At 41.8% G+C, this 19,734-nt stretch overlaps 1 protein-coding gene across 1 annotated transcript in view; it reads left to right on the top strand.

The window, feature by feature from the left end:
- Positions 1–18,927, top strand: part of LOC128700643 (C-type lectin domain family 4 member F-like) — a 52,043-nt gene extending 33,116 nt beyond the window's left edge. Inside the window, exons 2-4 of the mRNA XM_070088648.1 lie at positions 12,700–14,326; positions 16,221–16,388; positions 18,544–18,927. Coding sequence (XP_069944749.1) covers positions 12,703–14,326; positions 16,221–16,388; positions 18,544–18,770 — 2,019 coding nt within the window. The 5' untranslated portion in view covers positions 12,700–12,702 and the 3' untranslated portion in view covers positions 18,771–18,927. The remainder of the gene's footprint in view (positions 1–12,699; positions 14,327–16,220; positions 16,389–18,543) is intronic.
- Positions 18,928–19,734: the final 807 nt, after the last annotated feature.

Genomic DNA, 19,734 nt, shown 5'->3' with positions numbered 1-19,734 from the left:
GTTTATACGAGTTTGGTTCCATTATAAAAGTCCAGGGATAGTTTTCAATTTCTCAGCAAAATGAAAAAACTTACTAAATAACAAACAGACATAATCAATATCAATATCATCAGTATTATCCTTATCCATGAGTCTCCTAAGTGCACTTCCATTAGTGAGACCTCTTGGGAGTCTTTGTACACAGAGGTCACTGCGCTCTTTGTCTGTGAATGTATGGAAGGTGACACTATCCCTCGCACTCAACTCTCCGCTTTTATTACACTCATCACTATCATCACATGTATCACTTCCCTCATCATTATGACCAGTGATACATACACCATTATCAACAACCGGGTCATCTCCACACTCAGTATCTATCAATACATTACACTCATCAGGTTGACTATCATGATGGCCTTCACTGCCCTTATCATCTTCACTGTGATTGTAAACACCACTATCAGATTCATCGTTTTTGTGATTATTAACACCACTGCAATCATCAGTTTGTTCATCATCACCACACTCATTTTCATAATGGCTGACTATCTGTGGGTTGATGTACTCATTTGCAACCTCTGTAAGTTTTTCCTCGTGGTGCTCAAGTTGTTGTTTCAAACACCATTGTTGCTTCTCCAGTACTGTTATGCGCAGCTGCATGTTGTGTACCACCCCAGCAAGACTAGCGTCATCAGGAAGTATGAAGTCCCGATCAGCTGAGTCAGGTGGCTGACTGACAGCTGACTCAGCCAGACAGATGGTGTCAACACCAGCAGCATTACTAGTGTTGATAGCAGACGTGATCGTGCTCTGTTGATGTACTCCCAGAGTGACTCGCTCAACCATATTGTCTGAGTTCAGGCAAGGGTCAGTATTCAGACATGAAGTATCTGGTAGGCCTATTGCCTCATCATGGGGGGTGATGGGTGAGGCGGGAGCTCTGCGGCTGGCGATGTGGGCAGCTTTCGCTCTGCAGTCAGCATGAGCAGCTGTGACTCCTGGAGTCTTACAATTGATACATTCTAATGCAACGGTCTGGTGTTTCTTGATCATATCATAGCACTGGTGAGAAGGATGGGCCTTGGCACACACTGCACACCAGTGTGACTTAGATGAGCATTTCCAAGCAATGTGACCCCAGCGCTGACACTTGTAGCATCTACGGTGAGGTGCTTTGTACAAAGCTATTTTGTAACTCCTGTTAAGCGCTGCACGAGAGTAGATATATGATGGTGGAGTCCCTTGACCAATCCACTCAGCCAATATCAGATCATTTGGAAGTCGACGAGGGTTTGCAACTTGATCTGACAACAGGAATTTAGGATCCATGTACTTATTGACATTGTGGATAACAATAAGTACTTTAGGTGATCTTGGTGGGGCAGCTTGGAGTTGGATGTTAGCATATTTATGAGTAAGAAGTTTTTCTATGAATGTTGGGTCGTTAGTAACAAAAACGTAATTATCCTCGTCATGACGAAAGCGAATCCGAAGGTTTTTTTCTGGGTTGTCTAATGTAGCTTCGTAAAACCATCTAAACTTGACCTCAAACTCAGTGTTAGCAGGGAAATCAAGCCTAACCGTTCTGCAATGGTTGTTGTTGCTCTCGTTGTTTCTTGCAGCAAGTCTCCTTTGAAATCCTCTTTCTTTTTTCAAAGCTCCCTTACTTCTAAAACGTACGAATTCGCCTTCACCATCATTTACTTCGTTCACATCCATAGGTCACTTTTAGTTCAGCTGCTTGAGATGGAAGAGTTAGTCTGTTACTTTTGGGTCAGTGAAACCGCCTTTATTCCATAAGAGAGAAGGGACAAGGAAGGGATATTCACCTCGCTAGACACAGGCAATATGGGTGTAGTGGCCTGCGGGTCGCAGTGCGATTTTCAAGGTCATTCACTGGGCCCACAGTCGTCTCGAGAGTTACCAACACTGTACTACTTGTTAATTACTCCAGACCCGCAGCACTTAACACATCTAGCACACGTGTCTTGGAATGACAGACAAATTTTCACTACTTAAGAACTAGTTCTCACAACACCGAAGGTACGGCCGGAACCGTTTGGTCGGACATGGGGAATGTCGTAGAGATGTTTGTGTCTGGTGTTATGCCTGTGGGTTCTGTCACAACTGCCGATTTAATTCTTCTCATCAGCTTCACATCATCTGCGAATAAGGACACTTCAGAGTCTATTCCTTCCATCACGTCGTTCGCATATATCAAAAATAGCACTGGTCCTAGAACTGACCCCTGTGGGACCCCGCTCGTCACAGGCGCCCACTGTGATACCTCTTCACGTACCATGACTCGTTGTTGCCTCCCTGTCAGGTATTCCCTGATCCATTGCAGTGCCCTCCCTGTTATATGCGCCTGATCCTCCAGCTTCTGCACTAATCTCTTGTGGGGAACTGTGTCAAAGGCCTTCCTGCAGTCTAGGAAAATGCAGTCAACCCACCCCTCTCTCTCGTGTCTTACTTCTGTTACCTTGTCATAAAACTCCAGAAGGTTTGTGACACAGGATTTGCCTTCCATGAGCCCATGCTGGTTTTCATTTATAATCTTGTTCCGTTCCAGGTGTTCCACCACTCTCCTCCTGATAATCTTCTCCATGGCTTTGCACACAATACATGTCAGAGACACAGGTCTGTAGTTTAGTGCCTCATTTCTGTTTCCTTTCTTAAATATGGGGACTACATTTGCTGTCTTCCATTTCTCAGGTAGTTGCCCAGTTTCAAGGGATGTGTTGAAGATTGTGGTTAGGGGCATGCACAGCATCTCTGCTCCTTCTCTAAGGTGTGTGTGTGTGTGTGCGTGTGTGTGTGTGCGTGTGTGTGTGTGTGTGCGTGTGTGTGTGTGCGTGTGTGTGTGTGTGTGTGTGTGTCTGTGTACCATGTATGGAATGTGTGTGTGGCATTTTTGGCATGTGCGTGTGGCATGTGTGGCATGTGTGTGTGTGTGTGGTATGTGGCATGTGTGTGTGTGTGTGTGTGTGTGTGTGTGTGTGTGCTCACCTATTTGTACTCACCTATTTGCGGTTGCAGGGGTCGATTCATAGCTCCTGGCCCCGCCTCTTCGCTGATTGCTACTAGGTCCTCTCTCTCCCTGCACCATGAGCTTTATCATACCTCGCCTTAAAACTATGTATGGTTCCCGCCTCCACTACGTCACTTTCTAGGCTATTCCACGGCCTGACTACTCTATGACTGAAGAAATACTTCCTAACATCCCTTTGATTCATCTGAGTCTTCAACTTCCAATTGTGACCTCTTGTGTCTGTGTCTCTTCTCTGGAACATCCCGTCTTTGTCCACCTTGTCTATTCCGCACAGTATTTTATGTGCCGTTATCATGTCTCCCCTGACCCTCCTGTCCTCCAGTGTAGTCAGGCCGATTTCCCTCAACCTTTCTTCGTAGGACAATCCCCGTAGCTCTGGGACTAGTTTTGTTGCAAACCTTAGCACTTTCTCTAATTTCTTGACGTGTTTGACTAGGTGTGGATTCTAAACTGGTGCTGCATACTCCAGTATGGGCCTGACGTAAATGGTATACAGAGTCTTGAACGAATCCTTACTGAGGTATTGGAACGCTATCCGTAGGTTTGCCAGACGCCCGTATGCTGCAGCAGTTATCTGATTGATGTGCGCCTCAGGAGATATGCTCGGTGTTATACTCACCCCCAGATCTTTTTCCTTGAGTGAGGTTTGCAGTCTTTGGCCATCTAAACTATATTGTGTCTGCGGTCTTCTTTGCCCTTCCCCAATCTTCATGACTTTGCATTTGGCAGGGTTAAACTCAAGGAGCCAGTTGCTGGACCAGGCTTGTAGCCTGTCCAGGTCTCTTTGTAGTCCTGCCTGATCCTCATCCGATTTTATTCTTCTCATTAACTTCACATCATCTGCAAACAAGGACACTTCTGAGTCTATCCCTTCCGTTATGTCGTTCACATATACCAAGAACAGCACAGGTCCTAGGACTGACCCCTGTGGAACCCCGCTGTCTGTCTGTGTCTGTGCGTGCGCACGCGCTCGTGTGGGTGTGTGACCCACTTAATATTTGTACTTAAACTCATTGCTGTTGTGACCGGGTGTGGACGTGTCAGTGGGTCATTACTTTGCAATTTGTTCATGATTGTAGCCATATACATGCACTGAAGTGTAGATGATTCATTACCTTCGTAACTTGTTCAGCTATCAAAACTTTGGGGCCCAGACCCTTGACTCATCATGTATCTCTGTAATCTTAAGACTACCGCCCACAGGATGGGTATGGAGTACATAAAAAAGATATTAAACTAACTTTCAATTTCATTTAAGGCTTTTAGTTCTTCCCGAGTTTCTTGATCCCAATAATATTCCTTTAGCTTAAGTTCGATGTTTGCTATTTCTCTGATTAGTGCCTCCCTTCGTGTTACAGGTATATTGGCCTTTTTAGCTGCTCTGTTATTCTTTGCCTTCGACTATATAGGGAGCGCATTTATCTTCCTAGTTTACATCTTCTATTCCTTTTCCTTATAGGAATATGCCTTGAGCATACCTCGAGTGCCAAAGAGTTAATTTTTTCTAGACACAGGTTAGGATCCGTGTTGCTTAATCTATCTTCCCAGTTTATATAATTTAGGACTTGGTTCACTTGGTCCCACCTTATGTTTTCGTTATTGAAGTTGAATTTGATGAAGGCTTTCTCGTGACTGATCACATCTTGTCAGTCTGGGACTCCCCGCATACATGTCTGGAGAACCTCTATTATGTTATGATCTGAGTATATTGCTTTTGATATGGTGACATTTCGTATCAAATCATCATTGTTAGTGAAGATGAGGTCCATTTTATTCTCCAGTCTTGTAGGCTCTATTATTTGCTGGTTTAAGGTGAATTTAGTGCAGAGATTTAAAAGCTCGTGTTAGTTTAATTAGTTTAATATGTTTATTATGCACCCCACACCCATCCTGTGGGCGAGAGCTCGCTCGTGCCTGTGCGAGTTTTCATCTGAACTGCCTCCTGGGGTTATCTCTGCTACCACATTATTTGCTACATTCCTCCATTTTAGTTGCCTTATATAAAATATATTTAGTTGGATTAGGCTAACTTAAATTGCGATTGTTATAATAAGGTTAGGTAAGTTTCCTATGGTTCTTTTGGTACAAAAATCATTATATTAACATAAATTTTAGAAAGGACTTAAATTTAAATGAGTTCTTGCTAATTGATCAGCTTTACCTATGAGGCACGACATATATTATATATATTATATATATATATATATATATATATGTATATATGTATATAATATATATATATATATGTATATATGTATATAATATATATATATATGTATATAATATATATATATGTATATATGTATATATTATATGGATTAAAGTAAAGGTTGGATGCGAGAAGTGGGTCATAATAAGCGTGTATGCACCTGGAGAAGAGAGGAATGCAGAGGAGAGAGAGAGATTTTGGGAGATGTTAAGTGAATGTATAGGAGCCTTTGAACCAAGTGAGAGAGTAATTGTGGTAGGGGACTTGAATGCTAAAGTAGGAGAAACTTTTAGAGAGGGTGTGGTAGGTAAGTTTGGGGTGCCAGGTGTAAATGATAATGGGAGCCCTTTGATTGAACTTTGTATAGAAAGGGGTTTAGTTATAGGTAATACATATTTTAAGAAAAAGAGGATAAATAAGTATACACGATATGATGTAGGGCGAAATGACAGTAGTTTGTTGGATTATGTATTGGTAGATAAAAGACTGTTGAGTAGACTTCAGGATGTACATGTTTATAGAGGGGCCACAGATATATCAGATCACTTTCTAGTTGTAGCTACACTGAGAGTAAAAGGTAGATGGGATACAAGGAGAATAGAAGCATCAGGGAAGAGAGAGGTGAAGGTTTATAAACTAAAAGAGGAGGCAGTTAGGGTAAGATATAAACAGCTATTGGAGGATAGATGGGCTAATGAGAGCATAGGCAATGGGGTCGAAGAGGTATGGGGTAGGTTTAAAAATGTAGTGTTAGAGTGTTCAGCAGAAGTTTGTGGTTACAGGAAAGTGGGTGCAGGAGGGAAGAGGAGCGATTGGTGGAATGATGATGTAAAGAGAGTAGTAAGGGAGAAAAAGTTAGCATATGAGAAGTTTTTACAAAGTAGAAGTGATGCAAGGAGGGAAGAGTATATGGAGAAAAAGAGAGAGGTTAAGAGAGTGGTGAAGCAATGTAAAAAGAGAGCAAATGAGAGAGTGGGTGAGATGTTATCAACAAATTTTGTTGAAAATAAGAAAAAGTTTTGGAGTGAGATTAACAAGTTAAGAAAGCCTAGAGAACAAATGGATTTGTCAGTTAAAAATAGGAGAGGAGAGTTATTAAATGGAGAGTTAGAGGTATTGGGAAGATGGAGGGAATATTTTGAGGAATTGTTAAATGTTGATGAAGATAGGGAAGCTGTGATTTCGTGTATAGGGCAAGGAGGAATAACATCTTGTAGGAGTGAGGAAGAGCCAGTTGTGAGTGTGGGGGAAGTTCGTGAGGCAGTAGGTAAAATGAAAGGGGGTAAGGCAGCCGGGATTGATGGGATAAAGATAGAAATGTTAAAAGCAGGTGGGGATATAGTTTTGGAGTGGTTGGTGCAATTGTTTAATAAATGTATGGAAGAGGGTAAGGTACCTAGGGATTGGCAGAGAGCATGCATAGTTCCTTTGTATAAAGGCAAAGGGGATAAAAGAGAGTGCAAAAATTATAGGGGGATAAGTCTGTTGAGTGTACCTGGTAAAGTGTATGGTAGAGTTATAATTGAAAGAATTAAGAGTAAGACGGAGAATAGGATAGCAGATGAACAAGGAGGCTTTAGGAAAGGTAGGGGGTGTGTGGACCAGGTGTTTACAGTGAAACATATAAGTGAACAGTATTTAGATAAGGCTAAAGAGGTCTTTGTGGCATTTATGGATTTGGAAAAGGCGTATGACAGGGTGGATAGGGGGGCAATGTGGCAGATGTTGCAAGTGTATGGTGTAGGAGGTAGGTTACTGAAAGCAGTGAAGAGTTTTTACGAGGATAGTGAGGCTCAAGTTAGAGTATGTAGGAAAGAGGGAAATTTTTTCCCAGTAAAAGTAGGCCTTAGACAAGGATGTGTGATGTCACCGTGGTTGTTTAATATATTTATAGATGGGGTTGTAAGAGAAGTAAATGCGAGGGTCTTGGCAAGAGGCGTGGAGTTAAAAGATAAAGAATCACACACAAAGTGGGAGTTGTCACAGCTGCTCTTTGCTGATGACACTGTGCTCTTGGGAGATTCTGAAGAGAAGTTGCAGAGATTGGTGGATGAATTTGGTAGGGTGTGCAAAAGAAGAAAATTAAAGGTGAATACAGGAAAGAGTAAGGTTATGAGGATAACAAAAAGATTAGGTGATGAAAGATTGAATATCAGATTGGAGGGAGAGAGTATGGAGGAGGTGAACGTATTCAGATATTTGGGAGTGGACGTGTCAGCGGATGGGTCTATGAAAGATGAGGTGAATCATAGAATTGATGAGGGAAAAAGAGTGAGTGGTGCACTTAGGAGTCTGTGGAGACAAAGAACTTTGTCCTTGGAGGCAAAGAGGGGAATGTATGAGAGTATAGTTTTACCAACGCTCTTATATGGGTGTGAAGCGTGGGTGATGAATGTTGCAGCGAGGAGAAGGCTGGAGGCAGTGGAGATGTCATGTCTGAGGGCAATGTGTGGTGTGAATATAATGCAGAGAATTCGTAGTTTGGAAGTTAGGAGGAGGTGCGGGATTACCAAAACTGTTGTCCAGAGGGCTGAGGAAGGGTTGTTGAGGTGGTTCGGACATGTAGAGAGAATGGAGCGAAACAGAATGACTTCAAGAGTGTATCAGTCTGTAGTGGAAGGAAGGCGGGGTAGGGGTCGGCCTAGGAAGGGTTGGAGGGAGGGGGTAAAGGAGGTTTTGTGTGCGAGGGGCTTGGACTTCCAGCAGGCATGCGTGAGCGTGTTTGATAGGAGTGAATGGAGACAAATGGTTTTTAATACTTGACGTGCTGTTGGAGTGTGAGCAAAGTAACATTTATGAAGGGATTCAGGGAAACCGGCAGGCCGGACTTGAGTCCTGGAGATGGGAAGTACAGTGCCTGCACTCTGAAGGAGGGGTGTTAATGTTGCAGTTTAAAAACTGTAGTGTAAAGCACCCTTCTGGCAAGACAGTGATGGAGTGAATGATGGTGAAAGTTTTTCTTTTTCGGGCCACCCTGCCTTGGTGGGAATCGGCCGGTGTGATAATAAAAAATATATATATATATAAATATATATATATATATATATATATATATATATATATATATATATATATATATATATATATATATATATATATATATATATATACGCTTGAGAGACGTGGTAGGAGCTCAAGACCCCAGGTTTACTGAAGCAGCGATTCGATGGGACACCCTTACAGATTCCTCCAGTAGACCAGCTCCTCCCAAAGAGCACAAACAGTCCCACTGGGACAAACCGATCATGGAAAAAATCGCCAACACAATGCTCTCCAACGTTTCAGGAAAGGACAAAGCTCGTCTCCTGGCAGTGAAGGTACCACACTCAGGAGATTTCCTGTTAGCTGTTCCCAATTCCTCCCTGGGCATCCGTCTCGACCCACAGGCCATTCGGATTGGTGTTGCTCTTCGCCTAGCCGCCCCATCCTCACCGAACATAGGTGTATTTGCGGCAGGGCGACAGCTGATCAGTTCGGACTTCATGGTCTCGTGTGTCACACAGCAGAAGGGAAGTATGCCAAACATGAGGAGGTCAATGACATCATAAAGAGAAGCCTCGCCACAGCCCGTTGCCCAGCTCAACGGGAACCCCAAGTGCAGAGGTCTGACGGAAGTCAAAAGCGTCCTGATGGAGCCACTATGCTACCCTGGAAGGATGGAAAGCAGATTGCCTGGGACTACACCTGTGCCGCCACATTGGCAGACACCTATTTGCCATACTCCATAGTGGAAGGGGGTGGAGCTGCCAGCCACAGGGAGACCCAGAAGATCCGCAAATATGAAGACCTCACCCCTTGCTATAACTTCATCCCAATATGGTCGGAGACCCTTGATCATGAGGCAAGTGTGCTCTAAAGTTCCTCAAAGAGCTGGGTGAAAAGCTCATCATAGAAACCAAGGACCACAGAGCGACCAGCTTCCTCTTTCAGAAACTCAGTGTTGTGATCCAGAGAGGAAATGCCTGCAACATTCTGGGCATGCAGCCCACCACCGGGGGAGCTGGACAAAGTATTCGAGATGTAGCTCTGAGTTACCTATGTTGTTTTACTTTCTATTGTATTTTTGTGAATGTTTTGTCAATGTATTTTGTCTTTAAATATATTATACATTAAATAAACGGAGTGGTAGGAGAAAATTCTCAAACAGCTTCAGGGAGAACCTTGAGTTTTCCCTGAAGCAAGTTTTTCTTTTCTCTGAGGATGAGGGTCCCCAGGACAGTTCTAGAGGTGGTCCCTCTCTCTCTCTCTCTCTCTCTCTCTCTCTGTATATATATATATATATATATATATATATATATATATATATATATATATATATATATATATATATATATATATATATATATATATATATATATATATATATATATATATATATATTTTTTTTTTTTTTTTTTTTTCAACAAGTCGGCCGTCTCCCACCGAGGCAGGGTGACCCAAAAAAAAGAAAGAAAATCCCCAAAAAGAAAATACTTTCATCATCATTCAACACTTTCACCACACTCACACATTATCACTGCTTTTGCAGAGGTGCTCAGAATACAACAGTTTAGAAGCATATACGTATAAAGATACACAACATATCCCTCCAAACTGCCAATATCCCAAACCCCTCCTTTAAAGTGCAGGCATTGTACTTCTCATTTCCAGGACTCAAGTCCGACTATATGAAAATAACCGTTTTCCCTGAATCCCTTCACTAAATATTACCCTGCTCACACTCCAACAGATCGTCAGGTCCCAAGTATCATTCGTCTCCATTCACTCCTATCTATCACGCCCACGCACGCCCGCTGGAAGTCCAAGCCCCTCGCTCACAAAACCTCCTTTACCCCCTCTTTCCAACCCTTTCGAGGACGACCCCTACCCCTCTTTCCTTCCCCTATAGATTTATATGCTTTCCATGTCATTCTACTTTGATCCATTCTCTCTAAATGACCAAACCACCTCAACAACCCCTCTTCTGCCCTCTGACTAATGCTTTTATTAACTCCACACCTTCTCCTAATTTCCACACTCCGAATTTTCTGCATCATATTTACACCACACATTGCCCTTAAACAGGACATCTCCACTGCCTCCAACCGTCTCCTCGCTGCTGCATTTACCACCCAAGCTTCACATCCATATAAGAGTGTTGGTACTACTATACTTTCATACATTCCCTTCTTTGCCTCCATAGATAACGTTTTTTGACTCCACATATACCTCAACGCACCACTCACCTTTTTTCCCTCATCAATTCTATGATTAACCTCATCCTTCATAAATCCATCCGCCGACACGTCAACTCCCAAGTATCTGAAAACATTCACTTCTTCCATACTCCTCCTCCCCAATTTGATATCCATTTTTTCTTTATCTAAATCATTTGATACCCTCATCACCTTACTCTTTTCTATGTTCACTTTCAACTTTCTACCTTTACACACATTCTCAAACTCATCCACTAACCTTTGCAATTTTTCTTAAGAATCTCCCATAAGCACAGTATCATCTGCAAAAAGTAACTGTGTCAATTCCCATTTTGAATTTGATTCCCCATAATTTAATCCCACCCCTCTCCCGAACACCCTAGCATTTACTTCTTTTACAACCCCATCTATAAATATATTAAACAACCATGGTGACATTACACATCCCTGTCTAAGACCTAACTTTTACCGGGAAGTATTCTCCCTCTCTTCTACACACCCTAACCTGGGCCTCACTATCCTCATAAAAGCTCTTTACAGCATTTAGTAACTTACCACCTATTCCATAAACTTGCAACATCTGCCACATTGCTCCTCTATCCACTCTAGCATATGCCTTTTCTAAATCCATAAATGCAATAAAAACTTCCCTACCTTTATCTAAATACTGTTCACATATATGCTTCAATGTAAACACTTGATCTACACATCCCCTACCCACTCTGAAGCCTCCTTGCTCATCCGCAATTCTACATTCTGTCTTACCTCTAATTCTTTCAATTATAACTCTACCGTATACTTTTCCTGGTATACTCAGTAAACTTATTCCTCTATAATTTTTACAATCTCTTTTGTCCCCTTTCCCTTTATATAAAGGGACTATACATGCTCTCTGCCAATCCCTAGGTACCTTCCCCTCTTTCATACATTTATTAAACAAAAGTACCAACCACTCCAACACTATATCCCCCCCTGCTTTTAACATTTCTGTCATGATCCCATCAGTTCCAGCTGCTTTACCCCCTTTCATTCTACGTAATGCCTCACGTACCTCCACCACACTTACATTACGCTCTTCTTCACTCCTAAAAGATGGTATATATATATATATATATATATATATATATATATATATATATATATATATATATATATATATATATATATATATATATATATATATATATATATATATATATATATATATATATGCAAGGAATTCGCAAGAGCAGGCGAAATATACACAAACACTGATCTCTGGCTGAAGGAGACTCGAACCTACGAACCTTAGCACAAGGTACGCAGTGCTTTACCAATGTACCCACACTGGACAATACCTTGGCGTGCAACTTGCGTTACACGTTGAGAGGGAGGGAGGGAGGGAGGTACTACCTCTAGAACTGTCCTGGGGACCCTCATCCTCAGAGAAAAGAATAACTTGCTTCAGGGAAAGTCTTCTCCCTGAAAGCTGGCTGCCTTGGATCAACGTGTAACGCAAGTTGCACGCCAAGGTATTGTCCAGTGTGGGTAGATTGGTAAAGCACTGCATACCTTGTGCCAAGGTTCGTAGGTTCGAGTCTCCTTCAGCCAGTGATCAGTGTTTATATATATATATATATATATATATATATATATATATATATATATATATATATATATTATATATACATATATATATATATATATATATATATATATATATATATATATATATATATATATATATATATATATATATATATATATATATATGCAAAACAACCACTGTGAAAGAATAGACCTGTCTAGTTAGGCCAGCGGGCCTGCTGCAGCGTTCCTTTTCTTATGAGTCGCGCATCAGGCGTTGCTTTGTTGTGGGATGCGATAGTGAAGTGTGGTCTAGACCATTTATATGCCTTCCTTTCATGCATTGCTTTCATTGTTCCTTGATAATGTGAGTAGTCACGAAAGCGCTTGGAGTTTCTCTATTCTTTCACAGTGGTTGTTTTGCATATTCTGAAATCACCTGTTTACTGTGATCTCATTGCGCATATATATATATATATATATATATATATATATATATATATATATATATATATATATATATATATATATATATATATATATATATATATATATATATATATATAAAACGCAGACCTCTGCACTTTCTCCAATTTCATGTTCTTTAATAGGAGTGAGTTCCATACTGGTGCTGCACACTCCAATACAGACTGTGTATGTGTTAATATTACATAAATAAATTCAATTATTATTAGGCAATGGGTACAAGATGGAATAGCAACGTGTTAGTGAGGATGATGCTGGTGGAAGCAGCTGTGCTGACAACACACTGCCTGGAGCTGTCCACGCACCTGCCCCAGCAGCACCAACAGCTCCTGCAGGATGGAGACTCGGCCCAGCAGCACTACCAACAGCTACTGCAGGAGGAAAACTCGGCCCAGCAGCACTACCAACAGCTACTGCAGGAGGGAGACTCGGCCCACCTCAACCTTCATGTTTCAGAACACCTGATCCCCCTGGATGAAAATTCTTTACACGAAGCTGAAATGGCGGAAATTACAACCACAGAAAGTTCCCTTGAACAATCAGAAGAAACTTATAATTCTACCGACAAAGCTAAAATGTCAAATTATAACACCACCCTTGTTAGGGAAGATGTTAGATCACGGGATGTTAATTCTACACACAAAGTTAAAATATTAGAAAACATTGATACAATGGAAGCAGAACAAGATATAAACAAGTCTATGAATGTTAAAACGAATATAATCGGACAAAATAAAGATAATAGCATAAACATAACAGTACCAATAAAAATTATAGATGATGATAATATAAACAAAACAGAACTATATAAGAACATTCCAAGCTATAATGAACCAGAGATGGAGAGTGGGATCCTGTCTCTATCAAAGAATAACAAGATAAAGAGCGGTGACAACACCGCCACTGTCCTCACGGACATCCGTGATGCACTGTACAGAGAGGACACCAAATGTGATCAAGCTTTCAGAGACAGTATTGAACAAGAACTACACTACTTGAGAGATAGCAGCGAGGACGCCTTTGGCACGATGTCCACCAACTTCGAAAGATTAAGAGAAAACATGGACCAAAAAATAGGTCTTATATTAGAGACGTTTTCCACGTTGAAGTTGTTGGTTATGAGCCAGGGAAGCCAGTTGACAGCAATGCAGGAGAAGCTGCAGGGAGTCCAGGAACACACACAAAACTTCCAGGTACAGATAGATGGACTCCAGCTATCACTGGTAGAGGTCGAGAGTAAGTTAAGAACTGACACACCTCAGACAGTCTCTTATTACAGTGACAACATCCTGACGGAGGAGGACATCCTACAGCCACAAGTAAACATCACTCACTTCGATGACAAGATTCAAGACACCAAATCTTCTCTGGACGATCTCACATCAAAAGTAAAAGATTTCAATGATGCTGTAAAATCCTTAAGGGACGAACTAGATAACTTGAAAATGAATATCACCGGGCGTCCTACTAGTGCAATACTCAACACGAAGAAAGATGCTACTGACTCCACAACATGTCACTGCATCAGTGATGAACGTAGACATTCATTAGTAAAACTGGAAGAAGTTCAGGAGAAGCAGAAGACTGAACTTAATATACTTACCATGAAAATGTCAGCGTTGGAGAGCAAGCAGGGTGAGGCTGGGAACAAGAACTGGAGCTACACTCAACGTGTGGGCGAAGTAGAGGCCACCTCCTTCAATGACCTGACCTCTGTCACCAGGAAGGTCACCGCCCTCCAGGAAGAACTGAACAACTTGACGCAGGTGATGGCCACGACCACCGCTGGAGCTACTCACACTAACAATACTACGACAGAAGACGTCGCTCTGGAGGGTAAGATAATAGTTTTTATTAATTTTATTATCAGACAGTGTTACTGACAAGTTGACAGCGATATTCTAGTTATATATGGTATTTTGTCTCATGTAATAATTATATTTAACTACTACTGCTGCCGCTACTACCTATCATTCACCTCACATGACATACCTGGAGAGTAAAACGTTGCCACATGTTACATTCGGTTGCATCTTCGTCCAGTTACCTAACACTATATCATACTTAAGTTTCACATATTTAAAATTAATCTTTATTTCAACAAATAGGAATAAAAATTGTATTTAGAAAATATATACCTGCCGTAAATCCGGTTTTAGTTATACATAGACTGTCAGGTGCGTCCAATACCATGGAACTAAGGTCGATCTATTTCGTAATTATTTTATTTTTATTTTTTTTGTAAGATTCCTTTCATTTTTTAAATAAACATATATGTTCTATGATCATATAAAAGTCTCAGTAAGATCGGCCTGCACAAATTAATAAAAAAATATTTATATTCTGAATACTGAATTTGGCAGCCTCCCTTAACGTGCTGGCACTGCTAAGAGTGTGTTTGGCACAGTTAAGAGTGTTTCGCACTGTTAAGAGTGTGTTTGGCATTGTTAAGAGTGTGTTTGGCATTGTTAAGAGTGTGTTCGGCACTGTTAAGAGTGTGTTTGATACTGTTAAGAGTGTGTTTGGCACTGTTAAGAGTGTGTTTGGCACTGTTAAGAGTGTGTTTGGCACTGTTAAGGGTGTGTTTGGCACTGTTAAGAGTGTGTTTGGGACTGGTAAGAGTGTGTTTGGCACTGTTAAGAGTGTGTTTGGCACTGTTAAGAGTGTGTTTGGCACTGTTAAGAGTGTGTTTGGCACTGTTAAGAGTGTGTTTGGGACTGGTAAGAGTGTGTTTGGCACTGTTAAGAGTGTGTTTGGCACTCCCTACTGGTGAAACACTGTTAAGAGTGTGTTTAGCACTGTAAGAGTGTGTTTGGCACTGTTAAGAGTGTGTTTGGCACTGTTAAGGGTGTGTTTGGCACTGTTAACCAGCCCTGATGTACACTACCAGACCTGATGTATACTACCAGACCTGATGTATACTACCAGCCCTGACTTATACTACCAGTCTGACGTATACTACCAGCTCTTATGTATACTACCAGCCTGACGTATACTACCAGCCTGACGTATACTACCAGCACTGACGTATACTACCAGCCCTGACGTATACTTCCATCCCTGACGCCTATATATGCCTCTCTTTTGACCATTGAGATGTTTTAATCTATTGTTCATCCATTTGGGATCATTGTTGTTAGATCTTATTTCCCTACTCGGAACAAAAGTTGTCTGGGCAGCTAGAACTATGCTCTGAAAAACGTCATATTGGCAACCAACACCACCTACCTGACCCATAGTCAGGACATCCCAATTTAGCCCACCCAGGTAATTTTTCAATCCCATGAAGTCGGCCAAGCGAAAATCTGGGACTGATTGTTTGCCATTTCCCGGGTCTGTTTGACTCTTCCAACCCAGCGCTTCTCTCCTGAAATAAATAATAAAATAAAATAATAAAATCTATTTTTTTTTTCGTGTGTGTGAGAAGTTTGCAGTTTTTCCAGGAGAATAATTACATTGTTTATCTTCCCATCTCACTGTCTATGGCTCACATCACCAACTGCTGCTCACTTAACAAGTTTCTCCAGACAGCTCTTGATCACTCAGGCTGTGATACTAAAGTTCGACTGCACATTGCCAACACTGATAACCTGACTACTCAGGAAATCAACCAAGAGGCCTGGTCCGAGATCAGGCAGCAGGGGTAATGACCCCGGGAACCATCAACATATTACCAACATATCCCAACATATACCGACTATCCCACTAGGATAATTTTTTCATGTTACAGGCGTGTGTGTGTGGCCATATCGTCGTGGCGGTGGTGGTTGCTATCATGTTAGCAGGGAGGAGCGTCTGACCTGGCAGGATGCTCGGGCACACTGTCACAGCCTCCAGGGAGACCTCGCTGCCCCACTACACTACAGCCAGTTCAAGCATTTCATTCTTAAGCTCAGACGTAAGTTATCTCAAGACCGGGATATATGTCTCTCACTCGGGCAGTGATGTGGGTTCCTATCGCTCACTCAGACAATGGTGTATACCTGGAGTATACCTGGAGAGGGTGTCTGGGGTCAACGCCCCCACGGCTCGGTCTGAGACAAGGTCTCGTGGTGGATCAGGGTCTGATCAACTAGGCTGTTACTGCTTTTCGAACGTAAACTGACGTACGAACAAAGCCTGGCTGGTCAAGTACTGACTTTAGGTGCCTGTCCAGTGCCTTCTTGAGAGCAGCCAGGGGTCTATTGGTAATCCCCCTTATGTATGCTGGGAGGCAGCTGAACAGTTTTGGGCCCCTGACACTTATTGTGTTGTCTCTCAGTGTACTCGTGGCGCCCCTGCTTTTCATTAGTGGAATGTTGCATCTCCTGCCGAGTCTTTTGCTTTCATAGGGAGTGATTTTCTTGTGCAAGTTTGGTACTAATCCCTCTAGGATTTTCCAAGTGTATATTATCATGTATCTCTCTCGCCTGCGTTCCAAGGAATACAAATCAAGGGATTTCAACCGTTCCTAGTAATTTAGGTGCCTTATCGTACTTATGTGTGCCGTGGAAGTTCTTGGTGCACTCTCCAGGTCAGCAATTTCGCCTGCCTTCAAGGGGGCAGTTAGTGTACAGCAGTATTTCAGCCTAGAGAGAACAAGCAATTTGAAGAGAATCATCATGGGCTTGGCATCCCTAGTTTTGAAGGTTCTCATTATCCATCTTATCACTTTAATAGCAGATGCGGTAGATACGTTGTTGTGGTCTTTGAAGGCGAGATCCTCTGACATTATCACTCCCAGGTTCTTCACATTACTTTTTCGCTCTTTTGTATGTTTAGAATTTGTTGTATACCCTGATACAGTTTTAATTTCCTCAAGTTTTCCATATCTGAGTAGCTGACATTTCTCTTCATTGAACTTCATATTGTTTTGAGTAGCCCATTCGAAGATTTGGTTGATGTCCACTTGGAGTCTTGTGGTGCCTTCGATGGAGGACACTGTCATGGCAATTCAGGTGTCATCCGCAAAGGAAGACACAGAGCTATAACTTACATCTCTGTCTATGTCAGAAATGAGGATGAGGAATAGGACGGGAGCGAGTACTGTGCCTTGTGGAACAGAGCTTTTCACTGTAGCTGCCTCGAACTTTACTCTGTTTACTATTACTCTTTGTGTTCTATTTGTCAGGAAGTTATAGATCCATCTACCAACTTTTCCTGTTATTCCTTTATCACGCATTTTGTGTGCTATTACACCATGGTCACACTTGTCGAAAGTTTTTGCAAAGTCTGCATCTGCATTTTGTTTATCGTCTACAGCATCCAGGACCTTGTCATATTTGGATTAAGACGCTTAGTTTTGAGTATAATAATAATTAGAATTAAGATCCGTGTCAGGACGCAGTTCCTGACGAATCAGTTAATCTTTCAATATCTCTGTATTAGGACTCAAGAAGTCACTCGTGGTGAAACGTTTACCTGGAGTTTACCTTGAGAAGGTTTCGGGGGTCAACGCCCCCGCGGCCCGGTCTGAGACCAGGCCTCATGGTGGATCAGAGTCTGATCAACCAGGCTGTTACTGCTGGCCTCACACAAGCTGACGTACGAACCACAGCTCGGTTGGTCAGGTACTGACTTTAGGTGCCTGTCCAGTGCCGTCTTGAAGACAGGCAGGGGTCTATTGGCAATCCCCCTTATGTATGCTGGGAGGCAATTGAACAGTCTTGGACCCCGGACACTTACTGTGTTGTCTCTCAGTGTACTCGAGGCGCCCCTGCTTCTCATCGGGGTAATGTTGCATCTCCTGCCGAGTCTTTTGCTTTCATATGGAGTGATTTTCGTGAGTGATTTTCGTTTCCTATAATAAACGTAATAATGTTGGTAGAATTACCGACAATATGTAAAGTAAAAGGACACAAGTGCAACTAATGTGACATTTTTATTGTGGCAACGTTTCGCTCTCCAGGAGCTTTGTCAAGCTCCTGGAGAGCGAAACGTTGCCACAATAAAAATGTCACATTAGCTGCACTTGTGTCCTTTTACTTTACATAATAAATGTCCTGAACTGTACATGAGTTTTTTTTTTCCACATCTTGTCGGTATCACCATACCATTTCTTATACCTTTTTCAGTTAGCCGAACTTACACCTACTGGATAGGTGCCTCAACTGCTGGCAAAGATGAGGAGTGGAAGTGGTTAGATGGACGTCCCGTGAGGTGGGAGGTGTGGGGCAGCAGCCAACCTCAGCCTCTCTACTCCCAGTGTCTAGCACTCAAACCTGCGTACAAGTTTGTGGTGTCAGCGGAAGGATGTGGGGAAAGTAGGTTCTACATCTGCCAGCAAGAGAGATTATTGTGATAGTACATTCTTCTGGTTCATTCTCAACGAAACTAAATTTCTTATCGTGATTAATGTTAAGATTATTTTTATCTATTAGCAATAATTATTTATGGTACTTTTTATTTATTTGAAACATGCTATGTAGTATATACTGTGTATAAATCTTCCCCAAGTTTTTACTTTTATATTTATAAAATAAATGCCAGTTTTAATTGGGAGTCAAATACTTTCCATTTGTTTTTATTCAACAAATGTTGACAGGACAAGAAGAGAGGAGTCAGAAAATTTGAGGATGGCGTACAGTAATATTATTACAACTGTACGAGTGGTAGATGTTACATATAATATCAGTGTTTACAGATGATACAAAACTAGTGATGTAAATACAAATATAAGGTGACTGCAAGAAACTACAAGATACATACGTGTAATACAGACATGTAGTATGGTAATGCTTACGAGGCTTCAATACTTGCAGTTATATGTACAAAGTATGATGTTGGTCACAGGAAAACACACCAGAGACAAGGTACTGCTGCCCATGGCAGAGACAATACACAAAGTATTGCTGGGCATGGGAGAGACAATACACAAAGTATTGTTGGGTATGGGAGAGACAATAGACAAAGTATTGCTGGGCATGGGAGAGACAATAGACAAGATACTGCTGGGTATGGGAGAGACAATACACAAAGTATTGCTGGGCGTGGGAGAGACAATAGACAAAGTATTGCTGGGCATGGGAGAAACAAGAGACAAAATATTGCTGGGCATGGGAGAGACAATAGATAAAGTATTGTTGGGCATGGGAGACACAATAAACAAAGTATTGTTGGGCATGGGAAAGACAATAGACAAAGTATTGCTGGGCATGGGAGAGACAATAGAGAAGGTACTGCTGGGCATGGGAGAGACAAGGTACTGCTGGATATGGGAGAAACAAGAGACAAGGTACTGCTGGACATGGGAGAAACAAGAGACA

Source organism: Cherax quadricarinatus, chromosome 2 (genome assembly GCF_038502225.1).
Source record: "Cherax quadricarinatus isolate ZL_2023a chromosome 2, ASM3850222v1, whole genome shotgun sequence".
NCBI lineage: Eukaryota > Metazoa > Arthropoda > Malacostraca > Decapoda > Parastacidae > Cherax > Cherax quadricarinatus.
The sequence above is the reverse complement of the archived record's forward strand: the minus strand, read 5'-3'. Positions and strand labels throughout refer to the sequence as shown.